General features: G+C 44.4%; 1 protein-coding gene across 1 annotated transcript in view; it reads right to left on the reverse strand.

Annotated features, from left to right (window-relative positions):
- LOC137344654 (polymeric immunoglobulin receptor-like) overlaps positions 1–19,482 on the reverse strand; it is a 67,403-nt gene that overhangs the window by 14,501 nt on the left and 33,420 nt on the right. Inside the window, exons 5-7 of the mRNA XM_068007778.1 lie at positions 15,190–15,296; positions 13,393–13,448; positions 6,340–6,452 (exon numbers count right to left, since the gene is read on the reverse strand). Coding sequence (XP_067863879.1) covers positions 6,340–6,452; positions 13,393–13,448; positions 15,190–15,296 — 276 coding nt within the window. The remainder of the gene's footprint in view (positions 1–6,339; positions 6,453–13,392; positions 13,449–15,189; positions 15,297–19,482) is intronic.

Consider the following 19,482-nt stretch of genomic DNA (forward strand, 5'->3'; position numbering starts at 1 on the left):
TTCTCCCTAACCCCTTGATTCCCGTTATCATAAATTTTATTGTTACCACCTCGGGCACTGATTTTAGACCCCAATTGGTGGTGTAATTTTCCTGTTCATGCCTCATACACTCAGTAGCTTCCTCGTGTCCAATTAAGTTACATGTCCCCATAATATTATCATTTCACCTCGGTTATGAGCTCTGGAGGAACCTTTTTTTTTATTCGTTCACGGGATGTGGGCGTCGCTGGCAAGGCCGGCATTTATTGCCCATCCCTAATTGCCCTCGAGAAGGTGGTGGTGAGCCGCCTTCTTGAACCGCTGCAGTCCGTGTGGTGACGGTTCTCCCACAGTACTGTTAGGAAGGGAGTTCCAGGATTTTGACCCAGCGACAATGAAGGAACGGCGATATATTTCCAAGTCGGGATGGTGTGTGACTTGGAGGGGAACGTGCAGGTGGTGTTGTTCCCATGCGCCTGCTGCCCTTGTCCTTCTAGGTGGTAGAGGTCGCGGGTTTGGGAGGTGCTGTCGAAGAAGCCTTGGCGAGTTGCTGCAGTGCATCCTGTGGATGGTGCACACTGCAGCCACAGTGCGCCGGTGGTGAAGGGAGTGAATGTTTAGGGTGGTGGATGGGGTGCCAATCAAGCGGGCTGCTTTATCTTGGATGCTGTCGAGCTTCTTGAGTGTTGTTGGAGCTGCACTCATCCAGGCAAGTGGAGAGTATTCCATCACACTCCTGACTTGTGCCTTGTAGATGGTGAAAAGGCTTTGGGGAGTCAGGAGGTGAGTCACTCGCCGCAGAATACCCAGCCTCTGACCTGCTCTCGTAGCCACGGTATTTTTATGGCTGGTCCAGTTAAGTTTCTGGTCAATGGTGACCCCCAGGATTTGATGGTGGGGGATTCGGTGATGGTGATGCCGTTGAATGTCAAGGGGAGGTGGTTAGACTCTCTCTTGTTGGAGATGGTCATTGCCTGGCACTTATCTGGCACGAATGTTACTTGCCACTTATGAGCCCAAGCCTGGATGTTGTCCAGGTCTTGCTGCATGCAGGCTGGGACTGCTTCATTATCTGAGGGGTTGCGAATGGAACTGAACACTGTGCAGTCATCAGCGAACATCCCCATTTCTGACCTTATGATGGAGGGAAGGTCATTGATGAAGCAGCTGAAGATGGTTGGGCCTAGGACACTGCCCTGAGGAACTCCTGCAGCAATGCCCTGGGGCTGAGATGATTGGCCTCCAACAACCACTACCATCTTCCTTTGTGCTAGGTATGACTCCAGCCACTGGAGAGTTTTCCCCCTGATTCCCATTGACTTCAATTTTACTAGGGCTCCTTGGTGCCACACTCGGTCAAATGCTGCCTTGATGTCAAGGGCAGTCACTCTTACCTCACCTCTGGAATTCAGCTCTTTTGTCCATGTTTGGACCAAGGCTGTAATGAGGTCTGGAGCTGAGTGGTCCTGGTGGAACCCAAATTGAGCATTGGTGAGCAGGTTATTGATGAGTAAGTGCCGCTTGATAGCACTGTCGACGACACCTTCGATTCTCAATCATCAGCAAAGTGAATGAAAAGATGGGGCGGTAATTGGCCGGATTGGATTTGTCCTGCTTTTTGTGGACAGGACATACCTGGGGCAATTTTCCACATTGTCGGGTAGATGCCAGTGTTATAGCTGTACTGGAACAGTTTGGCTAGAGGCGTGGCTAGTTTTGAAGCACAAGTCTTCAGCACTACAGCCGGGATGTTGTCAGGGCCCATAGCCTTAGCTGTATCCAGTGCACTCAGATGTTTCTTGATATCACGTGGAGTGAATCGAATTGGCTGAAGACTGGCTTCTCTGATGGTGGGGATATCGGGAGGAGGCCAAGATGGATCATCCACTCGGCACTTCTGGCTGCAAACGCTTCAGCCTTGTCTTTTGCACTCAGGTGCTGGACTCCGCCATCATTAAGGATGGGGATGTTTACAGAGCCTCCTCCTCCTCCTCCCATTAGTTGTTTAATTGTCCACCACCATTCACGACTGGATGTGGCAGGACTGCAGAGCTTTGCTCTGATCCGTTGGTTGTGGAATCGCTTAACTCTGTCTATATAGCATGTTGCTTCCGCTGTTTAGCATGCATGTAGTCCTGAGTTGTAGCTTCACCAGGTTGGCACCTCATTTTTAGGTACACCTGGTGCTGCTCCTGGCATGCTCTTCTACACTCCTCATTGAACCAGGGTTGGTCCCCTGGCTTGTTGGTAATGGTAGAGTGAGTAATATGCCGGGCCATGAGGTTACAGATTGTGCTGAAATACAATTCTGCTGCTGCTGATGGCCCACAGCACCTCATGGATGCCTAGTTTTGAGCTGCTCGATCTGTTCTGAATCTATCCCATTTAGCACGGTGATAGTGCCACACAACACGTTGAATGGTGTCCACAGTGCGAAGACAGGACTTCGTCTCCACGAGGACTGTGCAGTGGTCACTCCTACCAATACTGCCGTGGACAGATTCATCTGCGACAGGTAGATTGACGAGGACGAGGTCAAGTAGGTTTTTCCCTCGTGTTGGTTCACTCACCACCTGCCGCAGGCTCAGTCTGGCAACTATGTCCTTCAGGACTTGGCAGCTCGGTCAGTAGTGGTGCTACTGAGCCACTCTTGATGATGGACATTGAAGTCACCACCCAGAGTACATTCTGTGCCCTTGCTACCCTCAGTGCTTCTTCCAAGTGGTGCTCAACATGGAGGAGGACTGATGGTGGTCATCAACAGGAGGTTTCCTTGCCCATGTTTGACCTGATGCTATGAGATTTCATGGGGTCCGGAGTCAATGTTGAGGACTCCCAGGGCCACTCCCTCCTGACTGTATATCTCTGTACCGCCACCTCTGTTTGGTCTGTCCTGCCAGTGGGACAGGACATACCAAGGGATGGGACGATGGCTGAGAGTTATGATTCTGTGAGTGTGGCTATGTCAGGCTATTGCTTGACTCGTCTGTGGGACAGCTCTCCCAATTTTGGCACAACTCACTAACATCTGGGGACGAGGACTTTTCAGGGTCAACTGGGCTTAGTTTGCCTTTGTCGTGTCCGATGCCGGGTGATCCATCCAGTTTTATTCTTATTATGACTTTCTGTGGCAAGATTGTACAACTGAGTGGCTTGCTAGGCCATTTCAGAGGGCGATTCAGAAGCAACCACATTGCTGTGGGTCTGGAGTCACATATAGGCCAGACCGGGTAAGGACGGCAGGTTTCCTTCCCTAAAGGAGATTAGTGAACCAGATGGGTTTTTATGACAATCCGGTAGTTTCATGGCCACCATTACTGATACTAGTTTTTTTAATTCCAGATTTTTAAAAATTTAATTTAAATTCCCCAGCTGCCGTGGCAGTGATTTGAATTCATAACTCCGGATTATTAGTTCAGGCCGCTGGATTACTCGTCCAGTAACATAACCACTATGCCACCATACCCATTATCTGTGCAATTGTGCTCCGGGGAGGGAGCTGTGAGAGATACATGCAATAAAGCAAATCAATCACTGCCTCCCATCCCTGTCATTTCCCCTCGTACAAACATCATCTTCACTCCTTCAAGTCCAAGCAATGCAAACTCAAGCATATGATGGTGCACAACTGACCCAATCATCAATCAGTAGATCTGGCTCAACCACGGCAAGCATTAATTTGTTTCACTCTCGATACAAGCTTTAGGTCTGTCTTAGATTTTTTTTTGGTACAGCGATGCTGGTGACTCCCATAAGCATTCTGAACATCTTGTGTTCAGGAGTGTACCCGCACTGGCCAATATCTAATTATACATTGGTGTAACAAGAGCACCTCATAGTGACTAGATCTGGAAGACTTGTCTTTCACAAGTGCCTCATGCAACTGAAAAAGACCTTTGTGAGATCTAGCCAGATAAGAGTTGTTAATCTGTTTCATTTTACAGTGAACATACAGAGTATCAGTTATAATCAAGCCTCATTGAATTTTCATATTTGTGAACCATATCATAAACCATGTGCCCTGTCCTTTCAGGGGCTGATTTACTTGTTTTTAACATTGCCTTTCATTCTGGACAACTTCTAACTGAAAAAAACAGATGTCCTACATCTTAGCTGCAAGTTCCAGGCCCAAGCCTGTACTTCACAATCCCCTGACCTGACTTCTCATGTCTCCTTTTCCCTTTGTGTTCCCAGTAAGTGGGAGGGTTGTCCCTCTGATTTCTTCTCCATTCAATGATTTGCCAGTCAATAAGACATACTACTGATCACCTCTCCCCCCACCCCCCACCTTGGAATACAGGCTTAAGGAAGCCATTTCTGCTCTTCTCCAAATGAATAGAGGCCATCCTGACTTAATGAGCCTGGGACTAGTCAAGTGACCCTCATTGTCTTAGCTAAAGTAGACTATGAGCGACTTCATTCCACAAACTGGCTTATCAAGCTTTAATACATAGCTTTGATGCCTGGCTTATTAGCAGACAAACAGTTTATCTCAGTGGCTGAAACCTGTAGGTTTTTAAACCTGTGCAAAATAACTTTGTCTTAAAACACAACAGCCAAACATAATTCATTCCTAAATCCTTTCCGTGAAGAAGAAAAACAACTGGAGTGGGCCATTATTGAGTCCAGTGACACAGGCATGATCAAGTGGACAGCTCTGTATTGGATGGCATTGAGTTTAGTTAGTGTTGTTGTGGTGCATTCACCCAGGCAAGGTGAGAGTATTTGAACAATTGAGCCTTTTGATGGTGTAGGGACTTTGAGGGGGTCAGGAAATGATCCACTTGTCACACAGTCTTCAGCATCTTTTGTAGCGACAGTTCAGTTAAGCTTCTAGTCAACGGTACCCTCCAAGATGTTGATGGTGGGGGACTTGGCATTTTTGGTGCCATTGACGGTCAGGGGGAGGTAGTTGTGATTTTCTCATTGGAGAATGCCAATGCCACTTATGTGGTGTGAATGTTGCCAGCTACTTGTTGTCCAGGTCATGCTGTAGGCTGGCATGGGCTGTTTCATTATCAGAGGAATTGTGAATGGAGTTGGGCGCTGTAGGATACAATAATTTTTTTCTCTGCTTGTAAAATAATAGTCCCGTAACCATTTCAGGTTTATCTGAGCTGATCGCTTAGCAGTCATGTTGATAATATGCACAGAATATGTAAATATGTACCATGCAATATAATGGCGAGATACCTGGTGTTAGACCAAAAGTACACTTGACCAAAAAAATATGTTGGGTCAACAAGTTGAGTGTTGGTAGCCGTCCCCATGCCTTGTTCTACTTCTACAGCAGAGAAGCGTCATTATTTAAGAGGTTTCCCCTTCAAAATTCAGACTTGAATTTTAACATGGGTACTTTTAGGGGCAGAGAGAACTTGGCACAGTCCAGTGAACTGGTTCACTAAACCATGTTACTTTAGCATGCAATTTTGTTATCGTCACAAACCTTATTATAGAGCTGTATTTTCCTACTTTGAATGGGCTATGGTTTTCAGAGAATGATTGCACAGCCTAATGAAAAGTTCTTTGTACAGCACTAGAATTTTATTTTTTTTTCTTTCTTGTATCACAGAAGTTATCCCAATGAATGTACATTCTGGGCCTACGTTAAGTCTAGCAACATTCCATCGTAATTGGCTACATAAAATACATTACCTGACATGCCACCCTGAGTATCACCTCACCTCAGTATAATCAAATATCCACAGAAAGATTGTTACCAAATGTCAGAACTTTCATTGTTTAGGTGATGGTTTATTAGCAAAAATATTCAATTTGTTAACAGATTCAACCTCAGTCTCCTGTTGCCATTGTATACAGTGATGTGCATTTAATTTGACATGTGATCAATCGACATAATAAACACAATCAATGACCCGATAAGTCTGTCAAAAAACATCTTGCAACGCAATGGTTTTAGAAAAAAAATTTATAAAGGCAGTTGGGGGCAGTTTACGTCTACTCTGTAAAGCTAGAAATTATTGTTGGCCTCATCAGTCGATGAGCACGCAATTCGTCCGTATGACACGTCCTGTCTGCTACTTTAACGCAGATATTAGCCCATTTATTTTAAGTGTTAACACGTCTGCTGAAATAGTGGATTGCAATCCAGAAGCGTTAAGCATTCACCTGTTAATAACAATGAGAGTAATCTCTGAGCCACATTTCTTCAAAAACGGCGCAGGCTGTAGAATTGAAGCTGTCAGCTGAGATGAAGACATTGATAAAAATGGAACTAAGTACTTCAGACTGTCCTTATAAAGTTAGAAAGTAAGTTTAAAGTATCGGTAACAGAAGCATTATGATTGAAATGCAAGAGTAGGATATTGAATTGATTCTGAAGCATCTGCAGCCTCCTACTGTTCATGATGAGGCTTCTCATAAATATAAGTGGGGAAGTCTTCTTGTATCTGAGTGCTGAATTTGCTTGTTGCCATGTCATATGTGATATCTTGTCCATCATCTCTGAAAAACTTTTAAAAAAGCATTTATAAATGATTGTTGCCATACTACAGTGTGTCGATTGATTTCAAATAGAAGAAAATTTAACACTTGTGATTGATAAAGGATTCTGTTATAAAATGCTGCATTTTATTTTGTTGTACTTTCTTCCATAATTTCGTTGAGAAGCTGGAATAAATTAGAAGAAGGACTTACCCATACAACTTTTCATTGTGCCCACAAGAATTTTTTAATAAGTTTTGTTTCTGTATGAATATATGAATATAGCATAAAAACTTGGTGTCCAATTGATCCATGCTAACCACTTGGTTCTATCAGTCACATGGATCGTAGGGATCAGTTAGTTCCAAGAATCACATTATACAATAAACACAGAAGGCAGCCATTACACCTCCACACCAAAAATTGAAAGTTGAAAGCTTAGGCCTGGTCAAGTTCTGGGCCCCTCATAAGCCTTGGACTCAATTTATGAGCAGATGCAATCAGGGGTAACAGATGCTGAAGTCGACTCAATGTTTAACACTGCATGTTTCTTGTCCTCTCACCTCCCATGGAGACCTGGAATCCAATTGGGGCTCCAAGCTTCTAACAATTGTAGAAATGATCTTTTCTTGGGAGTGGAAGACTGGTGTGTGTTATTTTGTTATGTTGTCAAGTAATTCCTAGTTCTAGGCTATGAACCCTCAGCTCAAGCTCCAGGAGGCATCAAGGAGTAGGTGAGGGGGAGCCTGGGACAGAGTGACTGAGAAGGTGGAAAGGGATCAATGAAGAAGGGTCAGGGGGAGCCAGCAGGGACACTAGGAGGCAGTGAAGAGGGAGATTAGGGTTGGCAGGTTGTTTGGGATAAGGTTGGGACCAGAAGGGATCAAACTGGGGATAATACTGCACCACCTAACTCATACCAAGAGCCTGATGAAAATTAAGCTCTAGAGTTTAAAATAAAGTTACAAAGATAAGAAATTTAACACGCAGGCCAGGATTCTCCTCCCAGCTGCAGCACCAGAGGGGGCAGCTGGGCAGTTAAAGGGGCAGAAAGGTGTTGAAGGTTGGCACATTGACTGCTTTGTAGGCCTCGGCAGAGACTAAAGCTTATAAAGCAAGGTAAGTGGGGACCAGAATGAAGGGGAGGAGGCCCCTACAAGGCCCTTTCCGTCTGTGGGGAGACTTTAGGGCTGTTACTGCTGCTTCCCGAGACCTACTGTCAACTTCTCTATGGCGACCCTGGGAAGCAGCGGTAACAAATGAGGACAAGGAGGGAAATCAGGCAGGATTGGGGGTGATAATCCAGCCCACACATTTTTTAAAGTATTAAAATAAATGAGCTTTACTTCATATTGTTTTCCTGGCTGTAATTAGAATGATTAATTATTTAAAATTTGGAGGGGGAGGGCGAACAGCCAGCTGTTGTGGTGCACATAGGCACCAACGATATAGGTAAAAAAGGGGATGAGGTCCTAAAAGCAGAATATAGGGAGTTAGGAGGTAAATTAAAAAATAGGACCTCAAAGGTAGTAATCTCAGGATTGCTGCCAGTGTCACGTACTAGTCAGAGTAGAAATAGGAGGATATTTCAAATGAATACGTGGCTAGAGGAATGGTGCAAGGGGGAGGGATTCAAATTCCTGGGACACTGGAAACGGTTCTGGGGGAGGTGGGACCAGTACAAACCGGACGGTCTGCACCTGGGCAGGGCCGGGACCGCTGTCCTAGGAGGAGTGTTTGCTGGTGCTGTTGGGGAGGGTTTAAACTAAAGTGGCAGGGGGTTGGGAACCTGAGCAGGGAGAGAGAGGAAAGCGTAACAGGAAGGGACAGAAGGTATGGAGTAATAGGTAAAGTGTTAAAAAAGGAAAAAGCAGGAACTAAGCGTCACAAAACAGATTTGAAAGTTCTTTATCTGAATGCACGTAGCATTCATAACAAAATGGACGAGTTAACGGCACAAATAACTACGTATGGGTATGATCTTGTGGCCATTACAGAAACATGGCTGCAGGGTGACAACGACTGGGAATTAAATATGCCAGGGTATTTAACAATCAGGAAGGACAGGCAGGAAGGAAGGGGAGGTGGGGTGGCTATGTTAATAAAGGAAGGAATCACTGTAATACAGAGAAATGATATTGGGACAAAGCATCAAGATAATGAAACAGTTTGGGTGGAGATAAGGAATAATAAGGGAAAAAAAACATTAGTGGGCGTAGTATATAGGCCTCCTAATAGTTGCAACTCTGCTGGAAGAAGTATTAATCAGGAAATAGTCGGGGCATGTAATAAGGGAACAGCCATAATTATGGGGGATTTTAATTATCATATTAACTGGACAAATCAAATTGGGCAGAGCAGCCTTGAGAACGAGTTCATTGAGTGCATCAGGGATGGATTTCTTGAGCAGTATGTAACTGATCCTACAAGGGGGCAGGCAACCTTGGACCTGGTCCTGTGTAATGAGTCAGGATTAATTAATAATGTCCTAGTTAAGGATCCCCTTGGAACGAGCGACCACAACATGGTTGAATTCCATATCCAATTAGAGGGTGAGAAGGTTGATTCTCAAACAAGCGTACTGAGCTTGAATAAAGGAGACTATGATGGTATGAGAGCGGAATTGATTAAAGTGGACTGGGAAAATAGATTAAAGGGTAAGACGGTACATGAGCATTGGTGTTCATTTAGGGAGTTATTTTACAACTTTCAAAATAATATATTCCACTGAGGAAAAAAGGGTGTAAAAGCCATCCGTGGCTAAGTAAAGAAATCAAGGATAGGATCCGACTAAAAACAAGGACATATAAGGTAGCCAAACTTAGTGGGAGGATAGAAGATTGGGAAGTCTTCAAAAGACAGCAAAAAGTAACTAAAGGATTGATTAAGAAAGGGAAGTTAGATTATGAAAAGAAATTAGCAAAAAATATAAAAACAGATAGCAAGAGTTTCTATAGTTATATAAAAAGAAAAAGGGTGGCTAAGGCAAACGTAGGTCCCTTAGAGGATGAGACCGGGAAATTAATGGTGGGAAACATGGAGATGGCAAAAATGCTGAACAAATATTTTGTTTCAGTCTTTACAGTAGAGGACACTAAGAATATCCCAACACTGGACAAACAGGGGACTCTCGGGGGGGAGGAGCTAAATACGATTAAAATCACTCAGGAGATGGTACTCAGTAAAATAATGGGACTCAAGGCGGATAAATCCCCTGGACCTGATGGCTTACATCCTAGGGTCTTGAGGGAAGTGGCAGTAGGGATTGTGGATGCTTTGGTGATAGTTTTCCAAAATTCCCTGGACTCAGGAGAGGTCCCGGCAGATTGGAAAACTGCTAATGTAACACCGTTATTTAAAAAGGGTAGTAGGCAGAAGGCTGGAAATTATAGGCCAGTTAGCTTAACATCTGTGGTGGGTAAAATTTTGGAGACTATTATTAAGGAGACAGTAACGGAACATTTAGATAAGCATAATTTAATAGGACAAAGTCAGCATGGCTTTATGAAGGGGAAGTCATGTCTGACAAATTTGCTTGAGTTCTTTGAGGATATAACGTATAGGGTGGATAAAGGGGAACCAGTGGACATAGTGTATTTAGACTTCCAGAAGGCATTCGACAAGGTGCCACATAAAAGATTATTACTTAAGATAAAAAATCACGGGATTGGGGGTAATATTCTGGCATGGGTGGAGGATTGGTTATCGAACAGGAAGCAGAGAGTTGGGATAAATGGTTCATTTTCGGACTGGCAACCAGTAACCAGTGGTGTTCCACAGGGGTCGGTGCTGGGTCCCCAACTCTTTACAATCTATATTAACGATTTGGAGGAGGGGACCGAGTGCAACATATCAAAATTTGCAGATGATACAAAGATGGGAGGGAAAGTAGAGAGTGAGGAAGACATAAAAAACCTGCAAGGGGATATAGACAGGCTGGGTGAGTGGGCGGAGATTTGGCAGATGCAATATAATATTGGAAAAAGTGAGGTTATGCACTTTGGCAGGAAAAATCAGAGAGCAAGTTATTTTCTTAATGGCGAGAGACTGGAAAGTACTGCAGTACAAAGGGATCTGGGGGTCCTCGTGCAAGAAAATCAAAAAGTTGGTATGCAGGTGCAGCAGGTGATCAAGAAAGCCAACGGAATGTTGGCTTTTATTGCTAGGGGGATAGAATATAAAAACAGGGAGGTATTGCTGCAGTTATATAAGGTATTGGTGAGACCGCACCTGGAATACTGCATACAGTTTTGGTCTCCATACTTAAGAAAAGACATACTTGCTCTCGAGGCAGTACAAAGAAGGTTCACTCGGTTAATCCCGGGGATGAGGGGGTGGACATATGAGGAGAGGTTGAGTGGATTGGGACTCTACTCATTGGAGTTCAGAAGAATGAGAGGCGATCTTATTGAAACATATAAGATTGTGAAGGGTCTTGATCGGGTGGATGCGGTAAGGATGTTCCCAAAGATGGGTGAAACTAGAACTAGGGGGCATAATCTTAGAATAAGGGGCTGCTCTTTCAAAACTGAGATGAGGAGAAACTTCTTCACTCAGAGGGTGGTAGGTCTGTGGAATTTGCTGCCCCAGGAAGCTGTGGAAGCTACATCATTGAATAAATTCAAAGCAGAAATAGACAGTTTCCTAGAAGTAAAGGGAATTAGGGGTTATGGGGAGCGGACAGGAAATTGGACATGAAGCTGAGTTCGGATCGGTCAATGCCCTGTGGGTGGCGGAGAGGGCCCAGGGGCTGTGTGGCCGGGTCCTGCTCCGACTTCTTGTGTTCTTTAGATTTGTGGTTGGGATCAGATCAGCCATGATCTTATTGAATGGCGGAGCAGGCTCGAGGGGCCGATTGGCCTACTCCTGCTCCAATTTCTTATGTTCTTATGTTCTTAAAATTGACAATCATTTATTTTTGGTACAAAGACCAGGGTTGGTTGGTCTAGTAAGTTTGCACAATATTTTGTGCTCAGCCGAGACTGACTGGGTGACTATAAGGGCTCTAGCTGAAATCAATTTTGTTATAGTGGGCTTTCCCCCTCCTCCGCTGAAGTCACATATGGTTCCTTGTCCAAATGGACAATGTTCATTGTGCGAGTCTAGAGAAGGAGTTCTGACATGGTATTCAACTGTGAGAGGTCACACAGGCAAGCTAGATAACTACACACAGGGACACTTTCCTGCATGGGTCAATGGGTTGCAATCAGGACCCAGAACCCCAGCTCATTTTTCCCCTTCCTACCCTGAGGAAGCTGAGGACAATTGTAGCTCCCTAAGCACCAACTGGATTCTTGCTCAATGTGACTCAACCACTACAGGTTACTTATTGAGTCACTGGAGGGCAGCAATAGTACTTGTGAAAGACTTTTCTTACCAAACATCTGGCTGCTCATGCTTCGCTCTCCATTGCGATCATTGATTTAATTATGAATAGGTACATTCAATAGAGGAAATTGTAATAACTTTAATATAAATTCCAAATTTAAAGATGGCTTTCAATCACTTAGTTTTAAGCTGCACAGACAAATATGATTAACCCAGTTTTTTTTAATTCATTCATGGAATGTGGGTGTCGCTGGCAAGGCCAGCATTTATTGCCCATCCCTAATTGCCCTTGAGAAGGTGGTGGTGAGCCGCCTTCTTGAACCGCTGCAGTGCACGTGGTGAAGGTTCTCCCACAGTGCTGTTAGGTAGGGTGTTCCAGGATTTTGACCCAGCGACGATGATGAACGGCGAAATATTTCCAGGTCAGTATGGTGTGTGACTTGGAGGGAAACGTGCAGGTGGTGTTGTTCCCATGTGCCTGCTGCCCTTGTCCTTCTAGGTGGTAGAGGTTGCGGGTTTGGGAGGTGCTGGCGAAGAAGCCGTGGCGAGTTGCTGCAGTGCATCCTGTGGATGGTACACACTGCAGCCACTGTGCGCCGGTGGTGAAGGGAGTGAATATTTAGGATGGTGGATGGGGTGCCAATCAAGCGGGCTGCTTTGTCCTGGATGGTGTTGAGTTTCTTGAGTGTTGTTGGAGCTGCACTCATCCAGGCAAGTGGAGAGTATTCCATCGTACTCCTGACTTGTGCCTTGTAGATAGTGGAAAGGCTTTGGGGAGTCAGGAGGTGAGTCACTCGCCACAGAATACCCAGCCTCTGACCTGCTCTTGTAGCCACAGTATTTATGTGGCTGGTCCAGTTAAGTTTCTGGTCAATGGTGACCCCCTGGATGTTGATGGTGGGGGATTCATTGATGGTAATGACATTGAATGTCAAGGGGAGGTGCTTAGACTCTCGTTGGAGATGGTCATTGCCTGGCACTTGTCTGGCGCAAATGTTACTTGCCACTTATCAGCCCAAGACTGGATGTTGTCCAGGTCTTGCTGCATGCGGGCATGGACTGCTTCATTATCTGAGGGGTTGTGAATGGAACTGAACACTGTGCAAACACCTCCACTTCTGACCTTATGATGGAGGGAAGGTCATTGATGAAGCAGCTGAAGATGGTTGGGCCTTGGACAATGCCCTGAGGAACTCCTGCAGCGATGTCCTGGGGCTGAAATGATTGGCCTCCAACAACCACTGCCATCTTCCTTTGTGCTTGGTGTTAAAAGTGTGGCATTTCTTATTCTTGAAGTTTAAGAGGCAAACAGTGAGATTTTCCATTGTTGTTATTTTAGCCTCTGCATTAATCCATTTAAGATGAACATTAATGTAATGCTGTTCGGAAAATCTGGGCTACTGACTGAAACTGGGTAATAAAAGTACAAGATTGTTGGGGGGGTCAATCATTTCATCCAAATTCAGGTTATTTTTTTTGTTTTAAAAAAAGTTTTTATTTACATTGATTTTAACTTAAGTACGGAGATAATTGGCTTATTTAGTTTTCTGACAATAGACAAACTGATAATTGAAATGAGGATAGATAGGTGCCTTCAGTTAAATATCTGACATCAGATATGTTGCTGTGTGAAGTTCTTACCGTAGCATTATAGACTGGGTTAGATTCTTCCTCTGTATGTGTTAATCCTTTCTTACCTAAGAATGATACAGATATAGATTACAGCGACACGAGTATAAAAATGAATCCATTACCCTGTATATGTTAATGAATACTGATCTACAGTGTGTTTTTGCAATTGCAACAGACAAATTTATTAATAAATACTATCTTTATAGCAGAGGTCAAATTGAGCAAATAAAATTGGACATATGACTGCAATATTAGCACACAAGCACTTAGAACAATCGTATGACCCTCCTCTGTTTTAATGGAGGCATTAACCCATTTATTTTAAACATATTGGGGTAAATTTTCATCTTCCCTGCATGGGTGGCAATCTGCCGGAGCGAGTCGCCCGTCTTTTAAAGATTTTGCCCGATTTTCATTCCGTTGAAGCCAAATGAAAAGGTTTTGGAACAGTCAGGCAATTATCTGAAACTACTTCATCTGGAATCCTGTATCAAGTAAACTGCTACTTGCAATTGCGTTTGAACTCTTGGTACTGGTTTACTAATTTAATTTTAATAAAATTGAAACATAGCCTACGATGATTAAACATTGGTTTGAATGAAATTCAAATACATCAAACTTAACTTTCCACCCTGGTCTGCTTGGAACGTCATATTTACATTGGCTGTTGCACACTTACTTCTTGTATGTGCTGCATTGTATATTGTTCTCTTTCTATGGCTTTATTTAAATCTGTAGGATCAAGGCATATTCTTATTCATTGTTTAGCTTGACTACTGCTGCACCAGGTGTCAGCTGTGGCTCTGTGGTAGCACCCTTGCCTCTGAATTATAAGGTTGTGGGTTCAAGTCCCACTCAGAGACTTGAGGACTGAGGGAGTGCCTCATCTGTTGGCAGTGGCGTCTTTCAGATGAATTGTTAAACTGAGGCCCTGTCTGCCTTCTCAGAATGACATAAAATGTCACTGTTTTGGAGGGGAGTTCGCCGTGGTGTCCTGACCAATATTTATCCCTGAGTCAACTTCACTAAAAAAAACAAATTAGGTGGTCCTTGTCACTTTGCTGTTTGTGGGACCTTGCTGTGCGCATATTGGCTGCTGCGTTTCCCTACATTACAACAATGACTACACTTCAAAAGTACTTCATTGGCTGTAAAGTGCTTTGGGATGTCCTGAGGTTGTGAACGGTGCTATATAAATGCAAGTTCGTTCTTTCTTTTCTTTGTCTTTGCATCTAGCGCTGGTACTAGGCTCTGCCCGGTGGTGGGCCTGCCTGGGGTGACCCGAGCCATTTAGGCTGCTCAGGATCCTGCGACTCTCTAGAGGCCACGCAGAGTGTGGCCAGGAAAGCTGGCCCTTACCAAGCCACCAGTAGATAGGAACACAGGAATTTACTGAACTGGACAAGACCACTGCAGTCCATCTGGGCAGTCCAAGTGTCCAGGAAATATCCCACGACAGCATAGCCCAAAGTTTATTTCATACTCTATTACAGTGGATGGAGAAACGGGGTAGTACTTGTGCTTTAACCTGTAAGCTCCTGCTTTACTTGAATCAAATTTGGAACTGTAAATTAGGTCAGGAATTTCCTCGGGGCTGCTCACTCTCGCTCTGCCGCCATAACTTTGCCGGGAGCGTGGCAGAAACCCCAGCTTCCGCGGACTCTGCCGCACGCCTGACGAAGTTACGGCTGGTGGAGTGGGAGCGGCTCCGAGGGGAATTCCCGGCCTCACTCTTCAGCTGGCCCGATTGCAAGCAGAGGTTTTCCTTTAAATTGGAATTGGAATTTTCAAAACTGTGCAACTTACCAGCTGTGGTTTGCTTTCTGCATCTTGTGACAAAAATAGTAGCAACAAGGATCAGTACAATCAGAACTCCGAGCAAAGGTACCAGTATGATGGATAAATTTGTGGTGCTACGGAAACAGAAGAGTAGACAGTTTATTTCTCCAAAGTGTGGCTCGTTTTCATTCTCCGAAAGCTTCCCTTTTTCAATTTCCCAATTTCCTTCTCTCCCCTGTAATTCTTAAAGCTCTGATATTTGCAAGGTGCAATTCCACAGGCACCGCCTACTGGCACCATGTACGTGGCCCACTGGCCAATTATCATCCATGAGCTTTGATTGCGACTGTCAGCGGGCTATTCAGCTGCAGTAAGATCACAGATAACCCCGATTCTGTCCTCACTTAATATTCACATGAAAACTTTTCCAGCAGGTTGCTGCGTAGTGATTAGGAGAGGAAATCCTGAACAATCTTCCCCTCCCTAATATTAATATATGTGAATTTAGACCATTTCTCCATAGAAAGTATATAAGCATTGACTCTTAAGAAGCAGCCCAAGTTGAACACACAACCATGTTACCATCACAACTGTGCCCTGGATCCCACCACACTAGTGAGCAATGGCAGGCAGATCAGCTAGTTTCTTTAAATAGCGTTGGTGAACTGTTCTTGTAAATGCATGTAGAGCACTCACCGTTGGACGTGGACCAATGCAGCCACATTTGATTGAGTGGTTTGCTTTGATCACAGTCAGAGATATTGAAAATACCTTGGCACCCAAATCATAACTGAGGACTGAAAAAGTGTTGGTGTGACACACAGGAGTGGCGTTCGGGCCGTGCCAATGCATGAGGCCCCGAGCGGATCCAGTGAAAGGACACCTACGCAGAGCTGCATTATAGAATCATAGAACGAAGGAGGCCATTCGGCCCATTGCAGCTGTGTCAGTTCTTTGAAAGAGCTATCCAATTAGCCGCACTCCGAAGCCCTTTCCCCATAGCCTTGCAAATTTTTCACCTTCCCAATTCCCTTTTGAAAGTTATTATTAAATCTGCTTCCACCACCCTTTCAGGCAGTGCATTCCAGATCATAACAACTCACTGCGTAAAAATTTTTCTCCTCATCTTGTCTCTGGCTCCTTTGCCAATTGTCTTAAATCTGTGTCCTCTGGTTACCGACCCTTCCGCCACTGGAAACAGATTCTCCTTATTTACTCTATCAAAACCCATCATAATTTTGATCATCTCTGATCACCACTGCAGAGTGTCGATGAGTGAGATAATTACATTAATTACACATCAACCTTTGCTCTTTCTGTTCATTTCCCCTCCAAAAAGAAAATTATGCATTACTAGAAGAAAGAAAACGGCTTGAATTGTTGACTGTAATCCAGTCTGCTCACGTTTATGAAATAAATTGCTTGTGTTTTGTTCGTTTTTCTTTAACCTCAAAGTTTTGTTTTTGCCATAGAGCAGAAATCGATTTCAGTCTGAATTCAGCCTCTCCTGGGGTGTGCTGTTGTGTTATGTAACATTGAAACTGCAGCACCATGCTTGAAAGAGGAATGAATGAGTCTTAAGGGTCGTTATCAGGGGTGAATGATAAGGAATAATACAACATCTACAGGTAATACTCTGTTCCAAGGGAATTTTAAGTTTTTCTTGAATGTGGCACATAATGCAGACCAGTGATGATAGTTAGTTGGTGTACTTTGCTTACTTTATTGCCTAATGGCAACTAGCCAATGCCAGTGCACTTTTCGTACAACCAATGTCTAAGACGTCAAGCTTTAAAGTACCAATCTTTTGCTAAGTATTATTAGATCTGTGTGACTCAAAAAAGCTCGTAAAATTACAGATTTAAGACCTCAGCACTCGCCTTCTCACCCACTCCACTCACCCCCCGCCTTCTCACCCACTCCTCTCACCCCCCGCCTTCTCACCCACTCCTCTCACCCCCCGCCTTCTCACCCACTCCACTCACCCCCCGCCTTCTCACCCACTCCTCTCACCCCCCGCCTTCTCACCCACTCCTCTCACCCACTCCTCTCACCCCCCGCCTTCTCACCCACTCCTCTCACCCCCCGCCTTCTCACCCACTCCTCTCACCCCCCGCCTTCTCACCCACTCCTCTCACCCCCCGCCTTCTCACCCACTCCACTCACCCCCCGCCTTCTCACCCACTCCTCTCACCCACTCCTCTCACCCACTCCACTCACCCCCCCACTCCTCTCACCCACTCCACTCACCCCCCCACCTTCTCACCCACTCCTCTCACCCCCCGCCTTCTCACCCACTCCTCTCACCCCCCGCCTTCTCACCCACTCCTCTCACCCCCCGCCTTCTCACCCACTCCACTCACCCCCCGCCTTCTCACCCACTCCACTCATCCTCCCCGGTCACGGCTGAGGTGGGGGAAGGAGACAACGAAATAGCCGTTTTGCATCCAACTTTGAACTTTATTTATCTTCCTTTGTGAACTGCAGTAACAGATTAATTAGTCATTCATCGTATTGCTGTTTGTGGAACTTTGTCGTTTGCTGTATTTACCCATATGACAACAGTAACAACTGCACAATGTAGTTTATTCTATGTGAAGCACTTTGGGGTGTTTCTGAAACTTGATAAGGCACTATATAAATGCAAGCTCGCTCTTTCTTTCACTGATAGACAATATTTTTAAAAATCTCATCCTTGTTTTCAAATCTCTCCATGACCTTGCCCCTCCCTAGCTCAGTAACCACCCCCTGCCCTACAACCCTTCAAGATCTCTGCCCTCCTCCAATCTGGCATCTTGCGCATCCCCGATTTTCTTCACTCCACCATTGGCCTTCAGCTGCCTCGGCCCGACATTCTGGAATTCCCTCCCTAAACTTATCTGCCTCGCCACCTCTCTCTTCTCCTTTAAGACGCCCCTTAAAACCTACCTCTTTGACTGAGCTTTTGGTCACCTGTCCTAATATCTCTTCATGTGTCTCAGTGTCAAATTTTGTTTGATAATCTCTCTTGTGAAGCGACTTGGGATGTTTTACCACGTTAAAAGTGCTATAGTAAAGGTGCACGTTGTTGTTGTTGTTGTTGTAGTAGTAAATGAATCTGGACACTATGTTTCTTAGGTTGAAATGTTAATTGAATCTGTAGTCCTTAAAGTTTAATTAGCATACGGGTGACTAGCAGCAGTTTTTGATGAAAAAGACCTATCAAGAAAAACTTTTATTTTCTTCTCTTGTTACTATTGTTATATGGGTAAATGTGGTGAATATTTTGTATACAGTAAGGTCCCACGAACAGCAGTATGGTGAATGACCAGTTAACGATACTGCAATTCACAAAGGAAGATAATTAAAGGTCAAAGTTGGATGCAGAGCAGCAAAAATAATCCTCACTGTGTTAATTGTACAATATATACTTCTGATGAAAGCAAAATAAACATACAGAGGTAATAATGACTCGAACAAACTTATATATATTATGTTGCTAGTGGCTCAGAAAACAACAGATTTTAACAATCTTGTTCACTGGTTAGAAATCTCACCAACTTGGACAGTGTGGTGGCTCACCACATTGAACCATCATTGTTCAGCACCACTCAATAACTCAATGCAGGTTGGACTTGCCAAGTGAGCCCAGATACCACCATTTGAGGAGATATGTCCGTATTGGGATAGTTGTGTATCCAGCTATTGTACCGCTGTTCCGGATGGCCTCCAATCTGCTAGCGGACAGACCGACAAACAAAGCTTAAGCTCTGCCCATGCTTCCCGCGTAGTTGACTGCAACCTCTCTCCAAGATTTGGAAAACCGTTTCTGTTCAGTTTTCGGCTGCTTCCCCTGGGGGTGCCATCCTTGCTTGGTGGTGAACACAATCTGGTCCTTGCTGTTTTTGTTTGACAGCAAAGAATCTTTGGCATTTTGTACAATGAATGTTTGAACTGTTTATCCAGTGTTCCCTTCTGATATATGGATTCAGAGAATTTAGCCTTGTGCTCAAGATGGCTGGCCTTCTTACCATTGTCTACTCCACTATGAGGTTACTGTTGCGATCCTTGCTGTTTTGGTTAGTTGTCATATTGCAGTCAGCTCTGTTAACTTTCCATATTTTCCTATTTTTTTGGCTAAGAGGTTAGTGACTGGGGTTGTTCTCCTTAGAGCAGAGAAGGTTAAAGGGAGATTTGATAGAGGCGTTCAAAATCATGAAGGGTTTTGATAGAGTAAATAAGGAGAAATAGTTTCCAGTGGTCGAAGGATTGGTAACCAGAGGTCGCAGATTTAAGGTAATTGGCAAAAGAACCAGAGGCAACATGAGGATTTTTTTTTTA

This window comes from Heptranchias perlo, chromosome 27, assembly GCF_035084215.1.
Source record: "Heptranchias perlo isolate sHepPer1 chromosome 27, sHepPer1.hap1, whole genome shotgun sequence".
Taxonomy (NCBI): domain Eukaryota; kingdom Metazoa; phylum Chordata; class Chondrichthyes; order Hexanchiformes; family Hexanchidae; genus Heptranchias; species Heptranchias perlo.